Here is a 25,078-nt window from a genome sequence, read left to right as displayed (position 1 = left end):
TCCCCTAGGAGGACTGAAGGAACTCAAGGAAAATGAGATATTACATAGCTACTATTGTATTTACAATAAACATTAAAAAGGACCAAGTTTTATAAGAAAATATAAAAAGGGTAACCTGATAAGAACAGAGAGAACACAGCACTGATAGGAAACTTCATTAAGAATCCTGGATTACTGGGGTGCCTGGCTGGCTCAGTCGGTGGAGTGACTCTTGATCTTGGGCTTGTGAGTTCGAGCCCCACGTGGGGCATAGATACTACTTAATAAAAAAACTTAAAAAATAAAAGAATCCTGGATTATTACGAAAAGCGGAAACACACCCATAAATACAGAGAACAAATGGATGGTGGCCAGAAGGCTGGGGGTGGACTGAGGGGATGGGCAAAATGGCGACGGGGAGTGGCAGATACAGGCTTACAGTTCCGGAGTCAGTCACAGGAAGAAAGGCTAAAAGCACAGGGAATATGATCAATGGCATTGTGATAGCTTTGCATAGTGGCAAAGGAGCTACACTTGTGGTGAGCAGAGCAATAACGTACAGATTTGTTAAGTCACTACACTGTACACCTAAAAATAATATAATACTTGGTCAACTACACCTCAGTAAAAATAAAAAAAAAATAATAAAGAATCCTGGATTATACCTTAGGGTATAGTTATTTATAATTCTTAGGCCATGATTTCCTTATTAATTTGTAAAATGAGGGGGCTGAATCACATCAGCAATTTTCAAAGCTTGTTTTTCTTAAGTGGCAAATCCCAAATGATATCTTACCCAGAATACCAAACAAACAAAAAGTCTCTGTGTTGCCTCCTAAAACAATTCTACAGAGCCCTGACCTACCAGGAACATAATTTGTGCTTTCTTAGATTATTCTAGGTCTAGATTATTTCCACAGTATCTCCTAACTCCAGAAAGACCTATGACCTTTGTATCTTGAAAAGGATAGAAATAGTATAAATAATTAAGTTCCAGAATCCCAAAGGAAAGAAACTTGACATTTGAGGCAAAATGCTAGGCATGAACACGTCAGACAGTTTGAAATAACATTTTCTATAAATATTTCAATAAACATCTTCCATAAATAAATATTCTATAAATACAAGGGGTAAAGTAAAAGGGTAAAAGGCACATGAAAAAAATGAAATGTACTATGTAAACACAAGTAGTTATCACGATAAGGAATGTAGTCTCTGCCAAAGACAAGTTTCTAATCAAATTAGGGACAAGTAACATGCCTACCAGGAACCTAGAAGATCTAGTTGGCCTCAGGGATGAATAGCTTTACTTGGTCACGCACTGTTTTCAAACTCTGAAAGGGAGGACTACTCCAAAGTGGGAAGACTATCTGAAGTCATGGAAAAAAACACAATTTTAGGTGAAGATCACCACCGCAAGTAAAGAACAACCAATTAACAGTTATTAGTCTTTGTAGTTTTCTAAGCTTGTAGTATGGGTAATTTTAAATTACTTTCTCCCTTTTAGGTTTCATTGTATTCTGTTATTTCCTCCTCTGTGTGACTGTTATCTATCTCATTCAAACTACCACAGAGGAAAGAACATCCATTTTGCAGAACACTGAGGTCTAGTACCAGCTCTGACATTTATTAATATGTAACTACTCTGGTGCTCAGCTTCCTTAACTTTTATTATAAAATGATGGTAACTTACTTTTGAGTTCTTTTTTATTTTATTTTATATGTATGTATATGTTACTTTTAAATTCTATTTTAAATATGAAACTCTATAAATACAATAACCTGGCTACAAGAGAAAGCTTCTAACCAGCTGTTTTCCCTCTAACAATAATTCTCTGAGTTTCGTTTTTTTCTTTTTTTAAGATCTATTTATTTTAGAGAGAGAGAAAGAGATAGCGCATGTGCACCCACAAGTGAGGGGAGGGGCAGGGAGAGAGGGAATCTCGAGCAGATGCCCCACTGAGCCTAAAGCCTGATGAGATGCAAGGCTCGATCCCACAACCCTGAGATCATGACCTGAGCTGAAATCAGGAGTTGGATGCTAACCAACTGAACCACCCAGGTGCCCCTCTTTGAGTTTCATTTTGATCATATCACTCATCAAAAATCCTGTAATTACTTTAAATAGGCTCTGAAGTGAAAGAAAATGACATTCAACCAACTAATTCCCCATAACCTACTATTATACTTAAATTCATAGCCACCTACACATCAAAGCCTAGGGCTAAAGAAAGAATTAATGTCATCGAGTGGCTAAAATGTGCCAGGCAATGAAAGGGATTTTTATATACACTACCTCAGTTTTTCCAACAGTCCTACAAAGATTACAGTTCACCCTTGAACAACGCAAGGGTTAAAGGCACCAACCCTTGTACAGTCAAAAATCTGAGTATAACTTCTGACTCCCCAGTACTTTACTACTAGTCTACTGTTGAGTGGAAACCTGATAACATAAATAGTCAACTTATATGTATTTTGAATGTTATATGTATTATATACTATATTCTTAAAGTAAGCTAGAGATAACAACATATTAAGAAAATCATAAGAGAAAATACATCTATAGTACTTTACTGTACAATATCCACATATTAAGTGGACCCACACAATTCAAACCTATGTTGTTCAAGGGCTAACTGTATATTTTAACCCCATTTTAGAGATGGTGAAACAAACGCCCAACAGTAAGGTTATATAACTTATCTACTATCAAAAGCTAGTCATTACTAGATGGACAATGAACCCAATTTGCCTGGCTTCAAAACCAATGTTACAGCAAATCTAATACATTAAAAATGAATGGAAACTGAAAGAAACATTTTACGGTCATAAATATTTGTATGTATTCACACAGTTTAGAAAGAAGCCATAAATGTAACAAGACATGAAAACTATATCTATCTATACTAACAACCCCAACTGTTATTTCCCTCTTTAGTGGGCTTGACTGAATTATATTGGTCTAACTATTTAAACAGATAATTTATAGCACATAACAATGCTGGTTCTTCTCCCTGAAAGAGAAAATAACAGAATTGAAAAAAAATCTTAGAAGTGTAACTTTTTTCTCATACAAGAATTCCTTTAAAATCTCTTTTATAAGTTGCTCATTCAACTTTATTGAGAGAGAACTTACTATTTTCTATAGCAGCTCATCTCATTTTTTAACAATTATCCTTTGTACTGAAATAAAATCTGCCATCCATTGACTTTTGCTTTGTCCTCAACAGCCACAAAATATACAGTCAATCCAAGGATGGTACATGTACAAGAGCTTGCCACTTCCCCAAGAATTCGGCAAACATTGCTACTTGATTGGTATAATCTCTGAAAACCAAGACCCATCCAGTAAACCTTAACAATGAGCTCCGGGAAGTCACTACCAGTCAATTAGAATAAACACACACAAAATAAAATCTCATTGCTATCCCTACCCTACTTTTTCCCTACATGTTCCTCCTTTTAACTTTAAAGACAGCTGTCAAATCTTCGTTAAATTTCTTAATAGGCTTTTAAAAAATCCCATTTTTCTTGTCTGATATGTAACAGGATTTTCATCATCTCACTATTCCTGCAATTATTCACTGGATAAGCTTTTATGTTTATCTAAGGTATGATCTGATTCAACTCAAAGTTTTTGACTTCTCTTTGGCAAACCTTTCTCCTCCTACCCTTAGGATACTGCTTAAGATCTGGTTGTTAGATCTTTGTTTTCTTTCTTTACAAACTCTTTTCCATTATGTGTTAGTTAAGTCTTTTATCAGCTTCTAAAGTACATGGTACTTACTTCTATCAGATCATTTACCATAGATAAATCAAACGATGTCAACTTCCCTATTAAAAGCCCTTCAACTGTCTCACAATTCTTAACTTACAAAGATCCTAGTGATTCGGTGCTACCTACATCTACTTTACTCTACCTTGATCTTCTGTCTTACAATTTTTATTCTTAAAACATATCAGGTTCTCTCCTACCTCAGGGGTTGTATATTTTGTCTCCTCTTCCTGGGAATACTCTCCCTGGGTCTTTATAAATCTGGCAACTTTTCACCCATCAGGTCTCAGGTCAAATGTAGCTTCCTCAAGATACTCCCTAAATTACTTTATCTAAAGTAGCCTCCACCCCCTTATTACACCACCCTATTTACTTCCTTCACTGTACTTGTAGTTTTTTTTTTTTTTTAACTTGTTTACTATTTATTTTCCCTCATTAGAATATAAGGTCCCTAAGTATATGGACTTTGGAGTTTTGATCAATCATTACTAGGGTCTAGAATGGTGGTTGGCACAGAACAGAAAATCAGTGATTATTAAACCTAAGAGCAGATTTTATTTCAGTACAAAGGATAATTGTTAAAAAATGAGATGAGTTGCTATAGAAAATAGTAAGTTCTCTCTCAATAAAGTTGAATGAGCAACTTATAAAAGAGATTTTAAAGGAATTCTTGTATGAGAAAAAAGTTACACTTCTAAGATTTTTTTTCAATTCTGTTATTTTCTCTTTCAGGGTAGAAGAACCAGCATTGTTATGTGCTATAAATTAGCTGTTTAAATAGTTAAAATAGTCTTGATTTTGCAAATTGAGAACCTAGTAAAAAGCCTGGTACATATATAAGACATTCAACAAATATTTGTGAAATGAATGGATTGATCTTACCCACTTGGATGGCATTCACTGTGACCTCTCGTCAGATGATCTCCAAATCTGCTTATCCAGCCCTGACTTCTAGTTCCACATCTTTATTTAATTGCTAAGTAACTAGGTATAGAACCCATCCCCTTCCAATATAGTTTTTTTCTAATCACTGTGGCATTATTTTCTTTGCAAATTATAGACAAATTCCTTCCCTTGTACTCAAATCCAACTAGTTACTAATACTGTTTTTTCCTTCATTTCCTGCATATATCTTTTTCTAATCCTACTGCCAAATTTTACTTCAAGCTCTCCTAATCTTACAGTTGTAGCACTGGAGTGGCCGCCTGCCAATATGCACACCTCTAGTTCCTCCTCTCTCAAATTCGTTCTTCATACAAATTCCAAGATTAACTTTTCCATTATGTCTCTTCCATCCCATCTCCCATACCAACAAGTATAAACACCTTAGCCCAGCATTCTAAGACCTCAACATCATTTTAAACTGAAATTATCAAAATAAAAGAATATTTGGGAAACGAGGTGGCAGACTCTTACAGTTTCAGATGTAATGGTAAAAAATTCTGCAACTAATCAGGTATGGACTGAAGACCACTGAAGTATAAGTTCCTTGAGGAACCTTGAAAGACCTTATTTTTTGTTCGTTGTTAACCTACTAACCTGGAAGTGCTGGGAGTATAGTAGATACCAATGAATATTTGTTGATTAAATGAATGAATAATTTCATAATAAATTTTTTTAAAATTTTATTTATTTGACAGAGAGAGACACAGTGAGAGAGGAAACACAAGCAGGGGGAATGGGAGAGGGAGAAGCAGGCTTCCCGCTGAGCAGGGAGCCTGATGCGGGGTTCGATCCTGGGATCATGACCTGAGCCTAAGACAGAGTCTTAAAATCGAACCACCCAGGCGCCCCCTAATTTCATAATAATTTTTTTTTTTAAGATTTTATTTATTTGCGAGAGAGAGAATGAGAGACAGAGAGCATGAGAGGGAGAAGGGTCAGAGGGAGAAGCAGACTCCCTGCTGAGCAGGGAGCCTGACGCGGGACTCAATCCCGGGACTCCGGGATTATGACCTGAGCCGAAGGCAGTTGCTTAACCAACTGAGCCACCCAGGCGCCCCAATTTCATAATAATTTTTAATGAATAAATGAATGATCCTAAATGAGAGAATGAATGCCAAGATGAAGGTAGTGTTCTTTGAACATCAGTCTGGTATTAACACATGTGGGGATTAGTTAGCAAATTATTTTATTAAAAAAAAAAAGCCAACATTAATCAAGTTCTTACCACTTGTCTAAGATTTTTTTTTTACACTCCTCACTGAAGTTGCTGGTGTTAAAGCTAAGAAAATAGATATACATAAAAGTGAAGAATTTTGCTCAAGTATATACAACATTTTTTGAACCAAGAAAAGCAGTGATGAGGGCCTGATTAGGATGCTGGCTATGAGGAAAGAAAAAAATAAATTGGAAAAATATTTTTAAAGTAGAGGCTACTAAAGCAGTAATCACTACCTCACATCATCATTAAACACTGTAAATCTGCTTTCACTAATATATGTAATTTAAAAATGACAAATGTATCATCAACCTAAATACTAAATGATAAAAAGCTTGATATCTTTTATAGGCAAAATTAGGGTTAAGTTCTAATATTTTCTTCCCACACCCCAGTAGATGGATTAGAATCTAAATAATAAAGTTAGCACCATGGACTTGAATCTACTGTGGACCAAGTTTACTTCTGCTGGATTCTAAGGCTACATATTGCATTCTAGCCATTCACATCATTCATGAAAGCCACTGAAACACAGGGAAGGCTGGGTAAGTGAGCACCTTAGTGCATTTCAAATCCAGCTTTGATACTATAACCTACAAATGGTGAGTCAGAAGACTCACCTTAGTTGTTAGGGAGTGCATTACTAAAATAAATGTATTTCAGTATTAGCTCTCACTTGGTTGTCTTTTAGGTTAATACAAACTAGACATTTTCAAATCACTGCACAAGCAAAAGCTACTGCAGCACTCTGATGTTCACCTCTGTCTTAAGGAAGACTTATGTAACTCACCAGATGAGGAATGTCAAAAATACCTAGGTTCTTTTATTGTATTAAAAATAAAACTTCTCAAAGTCTTCTAAAACAGAAAATTTACATTCAAAATGAATGATAAATATAATGAAAATTCAAGTAAAATGTTTTCATCTTACCCTGTCCAGTTCCAGTGTAAACTTCTGGTCCCATGACTGATTGGAAATGGGTTTCCAGCTCGTTTGACCAACCACAGTATTATCTAGCTTCAAAACTGCACAGACATCATCTGTAATTACAATTTATAAACTTGCTTAAATATTTTAAAACCTTTAAAACAGAAGTACCACCGTTTAATAGCAACAAAAGTCTTACGATCCTCTGAAAGTAAGGTTTCTTTTTTTCCTTTTCTTTTTTTTTGGGGGGGGGGGGGGGGCAGAGGGGCAGAGGGAGGGGGAGAGAGAATCTTAAGCAGGCTCCACGCCCAGTGCAGAGCCTGAGGTGGGGCTCCATCTCACAACCCTCAGATCATGACCTGAGGGGAAACCAAGTGTGGGAGGCTTAAGCGACTAAGCCCCCCAGATGCCCCGAATGTAAGGTCTTTCTTAATCCTGAAGCTTTTGAATCTTAAATGGCTACTTTTATACATACATACATTCCCACTAGATGCTCCCAACTTATCCTGTGTGTTTGAGAAAAACACAAAGATTAATTGCTATCTATTTTGTATGTGTGTTTGTTTGTATATAAATAGCAATCATCCAGTTTTTCAGCCTCTACACTATTTATAGAGCTTGCTACCTCAGGCACTTTTTATTTTCACACTTTTCCTAAAATCTGTCTATAGAGGAAAGCGTTGACATATTCACCTCTGTACTCTATAGTAGGTTGAATTATCACAGGCCTTTCCCCCCCCCTCACTCCCCACTTACACCTTTTATCATAGTTTATAATTACATTTTAGAATGTCTCCAAAGTGCTTCATAAACCTGTTGCACAATACTCTTACCATCTCCACCCACTCCTCCATTTGTTTGCTGAGCCACTACTCTAATAAACATGTTTGGTCCAGTAGTTATCAAAATTTCAATGTTAGTTTAGAAGTGTCACTATACCATTAAAAGAATCAAGATGTAACAAATCTAATAGCCTCTGAACACTTTCAGTTTGGCATATAGAGTGATACTCAATATTTCATTCTTCCAAAAGAATTAATGCTATATGTAATTCAGTTTTCTAAGATAATTTCAATAAATTTGGTTGCGTTTGTTTTCCTGACAGTATAGCTTTTAAAGTTTTAAAATTATAGAAATCATAACTAAAGCTTTTTGTTCAACTTTGGCTCTTCCCATTGCTGTCCCCATTGCTAAGTCCTTTGTACAGACCCTATATGATTTTTAAAAAATTTGGTTACTGAACTGGATAAGTCGTCGGTTTTTAGGAGATTTCGACTACTTCCACTTTTACTTTTACTTGTTCTGCTCATGAAAGACGATCTGGTTTCACTTGGACTCCAACCAGGTAGTGCAACCGATGTTGCTTTTGACCGTCCAGGGACTGTCTCTAGAATATCTTGACAGCCCATAAGACGAACTTCCAAAGTACCTGTTAGCATAAACAAATATCAAATAAGAACATACATTTTTTTAGAGATTTTATTTATTTACTTGAGAGAGAGAGAGAGAGAGCACAAACAGGGGGAGGGGCAGAAGGAGAAGCAGACATCTCGCTGAGCAGGTAGCCCAATGTGGGCTGGATCCCAGGACCCTGAGATCATGACTGATGCTGAAGGCAAACACTTAACCGACTGAGCCAACCAGGCACCCTAGAACATCAATTCCCAATATAGAACTTTATCTTTGTTATCCATTCAGAAACAGTAGGAAGAAAAAAAAAAAGAAAGATGTGCTAAAATAACAAAATCTCTTCTCCCAGAGGATCTGTGAGGTAACTAATCATCTTTCCTATTTCAATTAGATAAACCTACTGAAAATTCTTAATTAATACAATTATAAAAAATTTTATGGAAAGAACAGCACCTCCCAAAAACTGTCTGCAGGGCATAAAACAAGTTACATAAATTTCTTGTATGTTTGAATACTCATTTATATCATTTATATAATTACAGGGAAGAATTACAGAATTATGTCGCTAGACCATGTGGGAGGGGAAACATAAAGCCAAATAATATGCCTATTAAAAATAAACATACAGAAATTAGAAACAAGGAAATCTGACTATGTGAAAACAGTTGTGTTTGGTAGTTATGTAGTTAACATGGAAAAGGACTTTATAGGGTTTTTTGCATAAATAAACGGGTTTCTGCTCTCTTTAAGATGTAAAATAGTATTGGGGCGCCTGGGTGGCTCAGTCAGTTAAGTGGCTGCCTTCAGCTCAGGTCATGATCCCAGGGTCCTGGGATCAAGTCCCGCGTCGGGCTCTCTGCTCAGTGGGAAGCCTGCTTCTCCCTCTCCCAATCCCCTTGCTTGTGTTCCCTCTCTCGCTGTGTCTCTGTCAAATAAATAAAATATTAAAAAAAAAAAAAAGATGGAAAATAGTATTACCTTTCCATTCTAATAGTTTAGTGAGTCAAATAATTATGGACTGTAATTATCTATGCATAAAATAATTGCAATTTCCTTAGGCAAATAAATACCAAAGGTGCTCAAATGAAAATGAGGAACTGTGAAGCCAACTAGAGATACGGTGTTGTCATCATTTGGGCTAGACTTAGTATATTAGAATTTAAATATGGTGCTACAGTATTAAAATTTTAGATACTGTGCAGAGAATAACATTTTAGGAAGAGTATTTCCTGGTCCCATTAAACTTAAATAATTAAAACTTCACTTTATTTAAAAATTTTAATTATTTAAAGCAACCAAAGGACTTTTAACAAAGTATAAAAGCATGGATTTATCCTCAAACTAAAAAAAAAAAAATTAAACAATATGTGAAAAAAAGTGCTAAAGACACTGGATGTCAGGCAATGAAGAACACTGATACTCAAGAGATGGGAAATGAATGAAATGAACCTTAAGACTGCTTGAGTTTACTGCCTTGAATCTATCTAGTATATATACATACAGTATATATAGTGCAGGGAGGGGGAACTCAGGTGCAGCCAAGTGGACTACCTGAGTTAAGGAGTTAGAACTGAGAGTACTGACACAGAACTAACCAAGGTGGCTAGAATTTAGAGGCAGAATAAAAGAAAACAGCTCTCCAGAGGTAGAACAAAGATGTGGGGAGGGCTCCCCTGATCAAGTATTCCGTCTTGCCCCAGGAGTAGAGAATAATTACCCTTAGACTAAATAATGCTCTGGTCTGCATAACACATCTTAAAAGCAATACTCAGATCAAATTATTTACAGGTAACATAAATGTGAGCTAAAACAAAGCTCAAGACTATTTACAGGAATACAAAAATATCCAGCACCTAAGAAGCTAAAACTCAATGTCTGGCATCTAATCACAGACTACCAGGCACATTTGTTTTCTATTGCTGGATTACCAGTTACCACAAATATAGTGGCTTAAAACAACACCTATTTATTATATCACAATTCTGTAGGTCAGAGTCTACGTAGGTTGTCTGCACTGTCTGCTAGAAATCGCACAAGGCTGAAATCATCATGTCTGCCAGGCTGGGCTCTTGTCTGGAAGCTCCCAAGAATCTGCTTCCAAGCTTATTCAGATTGTTGGCAGAATCCAGTTTCTAGTAGACATAGGATTGGGGTCCCTATTTCCTTGCTAGCTGATGGCCAGGGGTTGTTTTCATATTCTGAAGGCCACCTGAATTCCTCACTACATGGCTGGCCCTCTTTATCTTCAAGCCAGCAATGGCACATAGAATCTTTTTCATGATTCAGCTATTTCTTCCCCATGTGCCACTGGCCAGAGAAAATTCTCTACTTTTAGAGGACTCATGAGATCATATTGGGCCTACCCAGATCATTCCCCTTTACATTAACTCAAAGCCAACTGATTAGTAACCTTAATCACATAGGCAAAATCCCCTGTGCCATATAACATAATATTATCACCAGAGTGATATCTTATTGTATTCACAGGAGAGGAGTTCCAAGGGTCATTCTTAAAATTCTGCCTATCCTACCAGGCAAGAAGATAAACAGAAAAATAAGACCCATAATAAGAATAAATACAATAAAAATCAATCCAAAACTGACATAAATGTTAGGATTAGCAGATAAACACATTCACACAGTTATTATAACTACATTCCATCTGTTCAAAAAGTTGAATAGAGACATGGAATAAAAAAGATCCAAAACAAAATTTTAGAGATAAAAACTACCATGTTTGAGATTTAAGGAAAAATACACTCGATGGGATTGGGGGCAGATTATACATCGCAAAGAAAAGGCTAGTGAACTTGAAGCTATAGCAATGATATAGAAATGATCAAAATTAAGAGACAGAAAGACTTGAGGGGAAAAAAAAACAGTGCATATATAAACTGTGAGTTTAACTTCAAGTGGCCCCAATATATGTGCAATTAAGTCCCTGATGAAGAGCAGAGAGAATGGGAACAGAAATATATTTGAAAAAATAATGGCTGATAATTTTCCACATTTGATGAAAACTATAAACCCAGGAAGTATCCAAGAATTTCAAAGAACACCAAGCAAAAGAAAAATAAGTAAATCACATGAAGCATACATAATCTAATTTCTCAAAACAAATAATAAAAAGAAATTATTAAAAGCAGCCAGAGAAAAAAGACATGTTACAAAGATTAGGATGGCAGTGGATTTCTCACTAAAAACAATGAAAGCAAGACAGAGAAGCAACAACTTTAAAGTACTGAGGAAATGAATAAGAAAATAAACTGTGAACTTAGAATTCCAGACTCACTGAAAATATCTTTCAAAAATGAAGACTTTTCAGATATAAAAATGAGTCAAGAATCTATTATCAGTAACTACCATATGATCCAGCCGTATCATTCCTTGCTATTTACCCAACTGAAATCTACATTTACACAAAAATTGCACAAGGATGTTATTAATAGCTATATTTGAAAAAATACAAAATGGAAACAACTCAAATATCTATCACGGGTGAATGGATAAACAAATTATGGACTATCCACACAACTGAATACTACCAACAGTAGAGAGGAATTATTGATACATGCAACACAGATGAATATCAAAGTAATTATTCAGAGTGAAAAAGGCCAGAGATCCCTCTCCCAAAATACAACAGTATATACTGTATGATTCCATTTATATAAAATTCTACAAAATACAAACTAATAGCAAGTGACAGAAACAGGTCAGTGATTGCCTGGAGACAGATGTGGGAAGGAAGAACACGAGAAGAGCGAAAAGAGGGATTACACAGAGGCATACAAGGACACTTTTAGGAATGATGAATATATTATCTTGATTGTTGTGATGGTTTCACAACTGTAAATTTATGACAAAAACCTTGAAGTTATACACTTTAAATAAAACTGGAGGTTGATGATGGTGGCACAACTATATACATTTCCTAAAAATCCTAAAACTGTATACTTGAAATCCTATGGTATATAAATAATGGCTCAATAAAGTTACTAAAGATGGAGGGGGAAGCTTCAATTTCATGTTTGGTTAGGCTTTGGAAATCTTCTCTAATTGTAAATGTTAAGACAGATTAAATATACATGACAGCATTTTTAGTTCAAAAGAAACAACTTGTTGTGTTTGTGTGTTTTATTTGCATTTTTGTTGTTAAACTGGCAAACTTAGCTCATTTCCATTGTAAATGCTTAGCTGTAAAAGTCATCCTGGGGAAACTGAAAACATCTGGTCACTACTTCAAACCCTGGTTGCTTATTAAATATTTTAGTAATTTCAATATATTAGGAGATGACAATGCTCAGCACCTGCTTTCACTTAGGAAAAAGAACTCTGAAGGGATTTAAGCTCTTTATTAAGCATCTAGAAGTTTCTTTTATGAGGTGACACAGTTGCTACTGCAAATAACCATATTAGAAATAGCTTAAAATTTTTTACTTTTATAACCCACAATATGAAATTTTTAAAACAAGCAATCCAAGAAGTAAATGTTTGTATTCATAAGCAGTAGCTATGAATTCCATTAGAACAAGTAAATGCTTTTTTATTTTTTTTAATGTTCTGGAAAAACTTTTATTCCCATTTTACTAATTCAGTATTTCATCTTGGTACAACTAACTTTTTTTTTTTTTTTAATTCTGAGGAAGTCTTCTTTCCTAAAAACTAGCAAATGTCTCAAAATGTGGACCAAAAAATTCAATACCTTAGGTCAAAATAGCACTAAATTTGCAAATTTCAATTTATAACCATACAACCACAAAAGAAATCAGAGTGTAAATGAGACAAACGACAAATAATAGCATGCAGTGAGAAACTCAAGAGGATAAATGTTCCTACTACGTGTCCATGATAATTCTTCATTGTGTCTAATCCTTTATTAAGGCCAATACTATTTCTCTTCCTAGTTACTCCATATTTAGTTTAAGGTTCAGCAGGAATTAATTAATTAATTATAAGTTTCAGTAGGAATTTAAAGGAATTTTTGTAAAAACCAAAATGTCTTAAGAATTGTAAGATACTTCCTTTTACACTGGCGATTTACATCACTTTGAGTAAGGTTCAGCAAGGCAATAAGAACAGGAAAAGAGAATGGAAGAGGTAAAAGAAGTGGGGAGAGGAGCCAACAAGAATAGAAAAGGAAAAAAAAAAATTCCAGCCGTATCAGGTGGTTTTCTAAAATGTGGTTTTATTACTCTTCTAGAAATATTGTTGATTTCTAAATATTTGACAACCATATTTTATCAATGAATCATTCAGAAACTCTCAAATATTATTAATGTGTTCAGCTCTGAGCCATACAATGGCAAAACTTAAGTAGTAAGTACAGTTCCTTTCTTATCATCAAATAAACTTTACCAAGTATCTCCTGAATCTATAAAGTGTCTTGTGCTAGGGGCTAGGATTACATGTAGGTAGATGACAAGGTCTTTGTTTTTCACAGGTCTATACTTCAGTTTTGATTTTAAAAATAGAATAGAATAAGAAGATGGATAATAAGGCAAGGATATTAAACAGGGACTGCGCATAAACCAGTTTAATTGTGATAGAAGATTCATGGCAGGAGTTACAGAAGATGTGACTGGAAAGATAAACACTTTAATAAATATTTAAAACATTTTAAATAAAACGGAAGATTTTGACCAACGGTTCCCAAGCTTTCTTGTTTCATGGTACCCTAGTGTCTCAATTTTTTCACTGTGCTCCTAGTCTGAAAGATACACCTAATAGTTCTGTTTCAAAAGATATTGCAACAAATTAATAAATATTTACAAAAATAATACACATAACTTGAAAGAAAAAGTAATCTTATTTCATATGTAAATAACCATGGTTACTTCCTAATGGGATGTTTGTACCTACTGAGCATAGTACAGCTTTGCAAACTCTGGAACTGGATTGGAAACCGCCACCTTCTTTTCTATTCCACATTGATTTTTCACATGGTATTTATTATCACAGCAATGCAGGCAAACCCAGCTTCGTTAATGTATGACATCAGTGAAAGGAATATAGCTCTATCTCATGCTGAAATGGTAACTACCTTGAGCTAGTAGTTTGAATGGTGACCCTAGGAAGTGAAATAACACTGTGTTTCCCTCAGAAAGTTAAAATATCCTGTTGTATCCTGTGAATTCATTCTGGCATCCCAGGATGCCTCAGATTTAGAAACTCAATTTGGTACGTGTAGGTTTAGATTGATCCTAATAGTGGCAACAACACAGTTTAATCATAAACTTGTCCTTCAAGTTTTACTATATTATCAAGTTATACTATATTATTTACAATTAATATAAAACTGATCGGGGCGCCTGGGTGGCTCAGTCGTTATGCATCTGCCTTCGGCTCAGGTCATGATCCCAGGGTCCTGGGATCGAGCCCCACATCGGGCTCCCTGCTCTGCAGGAAGCCTGCTTCTCCCTCTCCCACTCTGCCTGCTTGTGTTCCCTCTCTCACTGTGTCTCTGTCAAATAAATAAAATCTTAAAAAATAAAAAAAAAAAAAAACTGATCAAAGATACCTAAAGCTACTAGAATGTGACAGTATGCTATGGCAATTCTGAAGAACAGTTTCACATCTTCAAAATATTGAATGATATAATTAAGGAAAAGCCCTTGTTGACATTCACATTGATAACTTAAGGATTTCTAAGGGTGAGAGAAGTCAGTGTAACAAAAATATGTCACATTCACATAGACCATAAAAACCTCTGTAGCTGATGGTCAGAGAAAATGGTGGAGTGGCAAAGTCTAAAGGCAGTTTCTCCACAGAAACATGGGAAACAAACAAAACAAGCAAAAATTAGCAGAAACTGTTAGAATGAAGTGTATGAGAAATCTACAGAGCAGGTAAAGGTTTACTGCAACCAAGCAAATGCTTAATAAAGAAAAGCAATGAGTACTCAATGGGAGAGCCATGTGACATTATAACTTACCTTCACCTCATCCTCCCTCTACCCAAATGGCTTGGTGATGGTCTTCAATATAGCAGTCTACAGAGAAAAACTCATCCTCAAGGAGGTATGGTTGCCTGCTTTCACCTAACTGAGGGCTCCCTGAAGGACTAACACAAAGGCATTTTTTGTTGGTTGGCTGGTTGGTTTTTTGCCTAACTAGGAAATCTCTCAGGGCAGAGAAATAGCTAAGTGGAGGGCATTTAACAGCAAATGAACCAGTCACTGCAGCCTGGGGCAAAAGATACCAACTGGGACAAACAATAAGATATCCCGAAGAGTCTTGGAAGAGAACATAGGGAGTGAGATGTTTTGAGGAATAAGGGCTTTGTAATGCTTCCACTGGGAAATTAGAAGGCAAGGGAGAAACAGAAGACAACCTCAGAAAAGACCCGAGGAAGCCCTAAGCTCTCATATCTGGCTGATCTACAAGTTCTTTGTGAGCAAAGGCAGAGTTGTAAAATGCCTGGGTAATCACTGAGGATTTGCTTCAGCACACCAACACAGAGCCCAGCTGGAAAAGGCAGTTTTTTTTTTTTTCTTTTTGCCAGCATGCATTGAAAGAAATGTCTGTCAAAACACTAGCTAACCACTAATTTAATGGAGACTTCTGTGACCATACATGACAATGAATACAATCTTTACAAAATAGCTTATAAAAGCCCCTAAACAACTATATCATACACAAACAACAACAAGAAATTCTAGAGAAGGGGAGTATCTTTCAGAGTTATACATTATTAATATTCACAATATCCAGCTTTTAATAGAAAATGATGATGCTTCTGTATGGAGCACTGGGTGTTATGTACAAACAATGAATCATGGAACACTACATCTAAAACTAATGATGTAATGTATGGGGATTAACATAAGAATAAAAAAAAAAAGAAAATGATGATGCAAGCCAGAAAATAAAGAGTATGGCTGACTGACAAGAAAGGCAGAAATTAATAGAAACTGAGGAAGCCAAGATATGGGATTTACTAGACAAGGACTTTATATTAACTGTCTTACTTTTGGATTGGATTTATTAGACAAGACCTTTATATCAACTGTCAAAGACCTACCAAAAACAAAACAAAACAAAAAAAACAACACAACCCAAAACAAACAAACAAAAGAAAGGGGTATGGTGTTTTGGCAAATAGAGAGTATTAAGGAAGATACAGAGTTAAAAAAAGAATTAAATGAAATTCTAGAGCAGAAAAGTACAATACCGAAATTTTAAAAACTTACTAGAGAAGTTCAACAGTAGATTTTTTTTTTTTATTAAAAGATTTTATTTATTTATTCATGAGAGACAGAGAGAGAGAGGCAGAGGGAGAAGCAGGCTCCCAAGGAGCAGGGAGCCCGATGTGGGACTCAAACCCAGGACCCTGGGTTCATGACCTGAGCCGAAGGCAGACACTTAACCATCTGAGCCACCCAGGTGCCCAAGTTCAACAGTAGATTTGAGCAGGCAGAAGAATTGGCAAATGTGAAGAAAGGTCAATTAAAAGCACCAAGTCATAGGAACAGAGAGGGAGGAAAAAAAAAAAAAGCAAAGGAAAGTGAATATAATTCTGTGTTACTGAAGTGGCTGGGTAATGAGGGACATTACATGAAGAGATATATTGATAGAAATTATACCTGACTTTTTGTAACAGAAAAATAGAAGCCAGAAGAAATCACATTTTTAAAGAGCTGAAAGAAAAAAAAGTAGATTTCTATATCCACTAATATTCTTAAAACATGAAGCTGAAAAATACAAGAAAAAGGTGAATAAATGACACTCTAGCACATCTTCATTACAATAAATGCTAAAAGAAATTTTATAGGCCAAAGGGAAATAATAATAGAGAAAATCTCAAGTACAAGAAGAAGAAATGAAGAACAGAAAAAATAAATGGGTCATTTAATACATAAGACAATGTTTTCTGAAAAAATAAACTCTAAAAAAAATGAATGATATTCTTAAAGCTCTTAGCTCTCTAGGTTAAAACAATACTCAAGGATGATGATTTTTAAGGCATATGTAGAAGTAAAATATATTACAACAAGAATACAAAAGGGTAGAGTGGAAGGATTTGAAAATACTTCTTCATAACATTCTTAAGCTGATTTGGAGGTAAGAGAGTACATTGTGACCACAGACTGTAGTAAGTTCAATATGCATACCTGATTCTCTAAAGAAAGCAATAAACACACACACACACAGGCATAACTAAAAAGGCTATTATGGGAGATGAAATGGAAAAATAGAAGGTTTGTTTCAGGAACAACTACAAAGGGCAGGAAAGATGCTATTCAAACAAGACTGTACAGTAAATACATATCAAAAATAATATTATATTAAAAGGAAAGTTTATAAAGAGCACATGGAAACTTCTGGGGGTTATATCAAAAGTTACCAAACTGTACTCATCAAATGTGTGCAATTTATGTATATAAAGCTATTTTAAAAAAGGGGGAGAATATGACAGACTAACAACTTCAATCAGATTTTCAAGGTAGATAAAAAGAATCACCTATATAATGTACATAAAATATGTCACTTTAAATTAAAAAAAATAGGCTGAACATGAAAGGATGGAAAAAATTCCTGCTAGATTACAATGGGCATGAGAAGGATAATGTGGCTCTATTAATATTAGACAAAGTAAACTGTATGTCAGAGTATTTTCAGAGATAAAATGGAATATTTATAATGATAAAACAGTAATTGATCAATAAGATATAACAACACTAAATGAGTATGCTCCTAATTAAAAACAAAACAAAACAGGAAGAGGAGCAAGATGGCAGAGGAGTAGGAGACCTAAATGTTGTCTGGTCCCAGGAATTCAGCTAGATGGGGATCAAACCATTCTGAACATCTACGAACTCAACAGGAGATCGAAGAAAAGAATAGCGGCAACTCTCTGAACAGAAAAGCGACCACTTTCTGGAAGGCAGGACGTGCAGAGAAGCGAATCCGAGGCAATATTCGGGAGGATAGACGATGGGGGAGGGGGCTTCCATCAGCCGCTACCAGCAAGTGATAGAGCAGCGGAGCACTAAATCAGAACTTTTAAAGAAGTTGGCTCTGCTGAGGGATGTTGCTCCAGTGACTAAGCGGGGGGTGGAACCCGCGCTGGGACAGTGTGGTCTCAGGACCCTCGGGGTCACAGAAAGACCAGGGGTGCCTGAGTGCGGCAGAGCTCCCAGGTATCAGAGTAGGGAAACCGGCTGCAGAGAGGGAGCTGAGGTGCGGGCTCCCAGCTCGGGGCTGCCATAAGCCGTGATCCGCGGCACAGTGGGGCCACTGCTCCTCCAGCAGGGACCCAACAAGCAGCAGATCCGGGGATACTCACCTTCCTGACCCTGGGAGGTGCGGCACGGAAGCGCACCGCAGGAATCTGCTGGGTTTGGAGACTCCACACGGGGTTGTGTGCCAGAGATAGAAACGCTCAGTCACAGGCCAGGTGAGCACGGGAAGATGGGAGTGACTGACTGCTTTCCTCTGGAGGCGCACTGAGGAGTGGGGCCACGAGTTCTCGGCTCCTCCGGGGCAGAGATAGGGAGGCCGCCATTTTCACTCGTGTCCTCCAAAGCTGGACAGAAAGCTTGCAGGGAAAAAAAAGCTCCCGAGAGCAAACCCAAACAGATCGCTTAGCCCGGACTGGCAAGGGAGGGGCAATTCCACCTCCGGCAAAGACATCTGAGAACCATGGCAACAAGCCCCTCCCTCAGAAGATCAGCAAGAACAGCCAGCCAAGACCAAGTTTACCCATCAATGAGAATGGCAGAACTCCAGCACTAGGGGAATACAGCACATAGAATTCATGGCTTTTTTCCCCATGATTCTGTAGTCTTTCAAAGTTAATTTTTAACTTTTTTTTTTGAATTTTTCTTTTTCCCTTTTTCAACCAACATCTTATCAATTCCTTTTTTAAAAAATCTTTTTTATTTTTCATTTTTAGAGTCATATTCTATCCTTTTATAATAGTTAACCTTATTTTTGGTATATATATAATTTTGTCTTCCTTTAAAATTGTGGGATACACTTTCTTCTAACAGACCAAAATATCCCCTAAATCTCTAGTGTATGGCTTTGTTCTAGTCTCCTGCCTGATCACATTCTCTCCCTTTCTTTTTTTTAAATCCTCTTTCTTTTTTCAACCGACTTATCAACTCCTTTTATAAAATCTTTTATAATTTTCATCTTTACAATCATATTCCATCCCTTCATCATATTTACCCTTATTTTTGTACATATATGTTTCTTTCTTTAAAATTTTGGGAGGCACTTTCTTCTAACAGACCAAAATACACCCAAAATCTACTGTGTGGCACTGATCTATGCACCAGCCTGATCATATTTGATCATATTCTGTTTTTGTTTGTCTGTTTTTATCTTTTTCTTTTTCTTTTTTCTCTTTCCCTTTCTTTTCCCCCGGTTTCAGGTCTCTTCTGATTTGTTTAGTATATATTTGTATGGGGTCATTGTTACCCTGTTAGCATTTTGTCCTCTCATTCATCTATTCTCCGCTGGACAAAATGACAAGACGGAAAAAATCAACTCAAAAAAAAAGTACAAGAGGCAATACCAACTGCCAGGGACCTAATCAATATGGACATTAGTAAGATGCTGGAACTAGAGATCAGAATGATGATTTTAAAGATACTAGCTGGCCTTGAGAAAAGCATGGAAGATATTAGAGAAACCCTTTCTGGAGAAAAAGAGAACTAAAATCTAATCAAGTCGAAATCAAAAAGGCTATTAGTAAGGTGCAATAAAAAATGGAGGCCCTAGGGGCGCCGAGTGGCTCAGTTGGTTAAGCGGCTCCCTTCGGCTCAGGTCGTGATCCCAGGGTCCTGGGATTGAGCGCCACATCGGGCTCCCTGCTCGGTGGAGAGCCTGCTTCTCCCTCTCCCTCTGTCTGCCGCTCTGCCTACTTGTGCTCTCTATCGCTATTAAATAAATAAAAATCTTAAAAAAAAAAAAAAATGGAGGCCCTAACTGCTGGGATAATGAGGCAGAAGAGTGAATTAGTGATATAGAAGACCAAATGATGGAGAATAAAGAAGCTGAGAAAAAGAGAGAGAAACAAATACTGGATCACGAGGGCAGAATTCGAGAGATAAGTGATACCATAAGATGAAACTATATTAGAATAACTGGGATCCCAGAAGAAGAAAGAAAGAGCGGGGCAGAAGGTATACTGGAGCAAATTATAGCAGAGAACTTCCCTAATTTGGGGAAGGAAACAGGCATCAAAATCCAGGAGGCACAGAGAACCCCCCTCAAAAATCAATAAAAATAGCTCAACACCCTGACATCTAATAGTAAAACTTACGAGTCTCAGAGACAAAGAGAAAATCCTGAAAGCAGCTCGGGAGAAGAGATCTGTAACCTACAATGGTAGAAACATTAGATTGGCAATAGACCTATCCACAGAGACCTGGCAGGCAAGAACTGGCATGATACATTCAGAGCACTAAATGAGAAAAATATGCAGCCAAGAATACTATATCCAGCTAGGCTGTCATTGAAAATAGGAGAGATAAAAAGCTTCCAGGACAAACAAAAACTAAAGGAATTTCCAAACACGAAGCCAGCCCTACAAGAAATACTGAAAGGGGTCCTCTAAGCAAAGAGAGAGCCTAAAAGCAACATAGACCAGAAAGGAACAGGGACAATATAGAGTAACCATCACCTTACAGGCAATACAGTGGCTCTAAATTCATATCTTTCAATAGTTACCCTGAATGTAAATGGGCTAAGTGCCCCAATCAAAAGACACAGGCTATCAGATTGGATAAAATAACAAGACCCATCGATACGCTGTCTGCAAGAGACTCATTTTAGACCTAAAAAACCCTCCAAATTGAAAGTGAGGGGTGGAAAACTATCTACCATGCTAATGGACACCAAAGAAAGCTGGGGTGGCAATCCTTATATCAGACAAAATAGATTTTAAACCAAAGACTATAATAAGAGATGAGGAGGGACACTATATCCTACTTAAAGGGTCTATCCAACAACAAGATCTAACAGTTGTAAATATCTATGCCCCTAACATGGGAGCAGCCAATTATGTAAGCCAATTAATAACAAAAGCAAAGAAACACATTGACAACAATACAATAATAGTGGGGCACTTGAACACAGCTCTCACTGAAATGGACAGATCATCTAAGCAAAAGATCAACAAGGAAATAAAGACTTTAAATGACACACTGGACCAAATGGACTTCACAGATATATTCAGAACATTCCATCCCAAAGCAACAGAATACACATTCTTCTCTAGTGCCCATGGAACATTCTCCAGAATAGATCACATCCTAGGTCACAAATCAGGTCTCCACCAGTACCAAAAGACTGTGATCATTCCCTGCATATTTTCAGACCACAATGCTCTGAAACTAGAACTCAATCACAAGACGAAAGTTGGAAAGAACTCAAATACATGGAGGCTAAAGAGCATCCTACTAAAGAATGAATGGGTCAACCAGCAAATTAAAGAAGAATTCAAAAACTTCATGGAAGCAAATGAAAATGAAAACACAACTGTTCAAAATCTTTGGGATGCAGAAAAGGTAGTCCTAAGAGGAAAGTATATAGCAATACAAGCCTTTCTCAAGAAACAAGAAAGGTCTCAAATACACAACCTAACCCTGTACCTAAAGGAGCTGGAGAAAGAATGGCAAATAAAGCCTAAACCCAGCAGGAGAAGAGAAATAATAAAGATCAGAGCAGAAATCAATGAAATAGAAACCAAAAGAACAGTAGAACAGATCAACAAAACCAGGAGCTGGTTCTTTGAGAGAATTAACAAGATTGATACACCCCTGGCCAGATTATCAAAAAGAAAAATGACCCAAATAAATAAAATCATGAAGGAAAGAGGAGAGATCACAACCAACACCAAAGAAATACAAACAATTATAAGAATATATTATGAGAAACTATATGCCAGCAAATTAGATAATCTGGAAGAAATGGATACATTCCTAGAGATGTATCGACTACCAAAACTGAACCAGGAAGAAATAGAAAACCTAAACAGACCTATAACCACTAAGGAAATTGAAGCAGTCATCAAAAATCTCCCAACAAACAAAAGCCCAGGGCCAGATGGCTTCCCAGGGGAATTCTACCAAACATTTAAAGAAGAATTAATACCGGGCGCCTGGGTGGCTCAGTTGGTTAAGCGACTGCCTTCGGCTCAGGTTGTGATCCTGGAGTCCCTGGATCAAGTCCCGCATCGGGCTCCCTGCTTGGCAGGGAGCCTGCTTCTGACTCTGACCCTCCCCCCTCTCATGTGCTCTCTCTCTCATTCTCTCTGTCTCAAATAAATAAATAAAAATCTTTAAAAAAAAAAAAAAAGAAGAATTAATACCTATTCTTCTGAAACTGTTCCAAAAAATAGAAATGGAAGGAAAACTTCCAAGCTCTTTTTATGAGGGCAGCACTACCTTGATTCGAAAATCAAAGACCGCATCAAAAAGGAATTACAGACCAATATCCCTGATGACCACAGATGCAAAAATTCTCACCAAAATACTAGCCAATAGGATCCAACAGTACATTAAAAGGATTATTCACCACGACCAAGTGGGATTTATTCCTGGGCTGCAAGATTGGTTCAACATCTGCAAATCAATCAATGTGATACAATACATTAATAAAAGAAAGAACAAGAACCATATGATCCTCTCAATAGATGCAGAAAAAGCATTTGATAAAGTACAGCATCCTTTCTTGATCAAAACTCTTCAGAGTATAGGGACAGAGGGTACATACCTCAATATCATAAAAGCCATCTATGAAAAACCTACAGCAAATATCATTCTCAATGGGGAAAAACTGAGAGCTTTCCCCCTAAGGTCAGGAACGCGGCAAGGATGTTCACTATCACCACTGCTATTCAACACAGTACTAGGAGTCCTAGCCTCAGCAATCAGACAGCAAAAAGAAATCAAAGGCATCCGAACTGACAAAGAAGAAGTCCAACTCTCATTCTTTGCAGATGATAGGATACTTTATGTGGAAAACCCAAAAGACTCCACCCCAAAACTGCTAGAACTCATACAGATATTCAGTAAAGTTGCAGGATATAAAATCAATGCACAGAAATCAGTGGCATTCCTATACCCCAACAAGTCAGAAGAAAGAGAAATTAAGGAGTCGATCCCATTTACAATTGCACCCAAAACCATAAGATACCTAGGAATAAATCTAACCAAAGAGGCAAAGAATTTGCACTCAGAAAACTATAAAATACTCATGAAAGAAATTGAGGCAGACACAAAGAAATGGAAAAACGTTCCATGCTCATGGATTGGAAGAACAAATATTGTGAAGATGTCAATGCTACCTAGAGCAATCTACACATTTAATGCTAATCCTATCAAAATACCATCCACTTTTTTCAAAGAAATGGAATAATCCTAAAATTTGTATGGAATCAGAAAAGACCCCGAATAGCCAGAGGAATGTTGAAAAAGAAAAGCAAAGCTGGTGGCATCACAATTCCAGAATTCCAGCTCTATTACAAAGCTGTCATCATCAAGACAGTATGGTACTGGCACAAAAACAGACACATAGACCAATGAAACAGAATAGAGAGCCCAGAAATGGACCCTCAACTCTATGGTCAACTCATCTTCGACAAAGCACGAAAGAACGTCCAATGGAAAAAAGAGAGTCTCTTCAACAAATGGTTTTGGGAAAATTGGACAGCCACATGCAGAAGAATGAAACTGGACCATTTCCTTACACCACACACAAAAATAGACTCCAAATGGTTGAAAGACCTCAATGTGAGACAGGAGTCCATCAAAATCCTTGAGGAGAACACAGGCAGCAACCTCTTCGACCTCAGCCACAGCAACCTCTTCCTAGAAACATCGCCAAAGGCAAGGGAAGCAAGGGCAAAAATGAACTATTGGGACTTCATCAAGATAAAAAGACACAGCCAAAGAAACAGTCAACAAAACCAAAAGACAACCGACAGAATGGGAGAAGATATCTGCAAATGACATATCAGATAAAGAGCTAGTATCCAAAATCTATAAAGAACTTATCAAACTCAACACCCAAAGAACAAATGATCCAATCAAGAAATGGGCAGAAGACATGAACAGACATTTTTCCAAAGAAGACATCCAAATGGCCAACAGACACATGAAAAGTGCTCAACATCGCTCGGCATCAGGGAAATCCAAATCAAAACCTCAATGAGATACCACCTCACACCACTCAGAATGGCTAAAATTAACAAGTCAGGAAACGACAGATGTTGGCGGGGATGCGGAGAAAGGGGAACCCTCGTACACTGTTGGTGGGAATGCAAGCTGGTGCATCCACTCTGGAAAACAGTGTGGAGGGTCCTCAAAAAGTTGAAAATAGAGCTACCATACAACCCAGCAATTGCACTACTGGGTATTTACCCCAAAGATACAAATGTAGTGATCCAAAGGGGTACGTGCACCCCAATGTTTATAGCAGCAATGTCCACAATAGCCAAACTGTGGAAAGAGCCAAGATGTCCATCGACAGATGAATGGATAAAGAAGATGTGGTATATATATACAATGGAATATTATGCAGCCATCAAAAGGAATGAGATCTTGCCGTTTGCAACGACGTGGATGGAACTGGAGGGTATCATGCTGAGCGAAATAAGTCAGAGAAAGACATGTATCATATGATCTCACTGATATGAGGAATTCTTAATCTCAGGAAACAAACTGAGGGTTGCTGGAGTGGTAGGGGGTGGGAGGGATGGGGTGGCTGCGTGATAGATATTGGGAAGAGGTATGTGCTATGGTGAGCGCTGTGAATTGTGTAAGACTGTTGAATCACAGACCTGTGCCTCTGAAACAATACATTATGTTAAAA

At 37.0% G+C, this 25,078-nt stretch overlaps 1 protein-coding gene across 1 annotated transcript in view; it reads right to left on the bottom strand.

Annotated features, from left to right (window-relative positions):
* PKN2 (protein kinase N2) overlaps positions 1 to 25,078 on the bottom strand; it is a 139,224-nt gene that overhangs the window by 35,534 nt on the left and 78,612 nt on the right. Inside the window, exons 7-8 of the mRNA XM_021689950.2 lie at positions 8,086 to 8,271; positions 6,846 to 6,955 (exon numbers count right to left, since the gene is read on the bottom strand). Coding sequence (XP_021545625.1) covers positions 6,846 to 6,955; positions 8,086 to 8,271 — 296 coding nt within the window. The remainder of the gene's footprint in view (positions 1 to 6,845; positions 6,956 to 8,085; positions 8,272 to 25,078) is intronic.

Source organism: Neomonachus schauinslandi, chromosome 4 (assembly GCF_002201575.2).
Source record: "Neomonachus schauinslandi chromosome 4, ASM220157v2, whole genome shotgun sequence".
Lineage (NCBI taxonomy): Eukaryota > Metazoa > Chordata > Mammalia > Carnivora > Phocidae > Neomonachus > Neomonachus schauinslandi.
The sequence above is the reverse complement of the archived record's forward strand: the minus strand, read 5'-3'. Positions and strand labels throughout refer to the sequence as shown.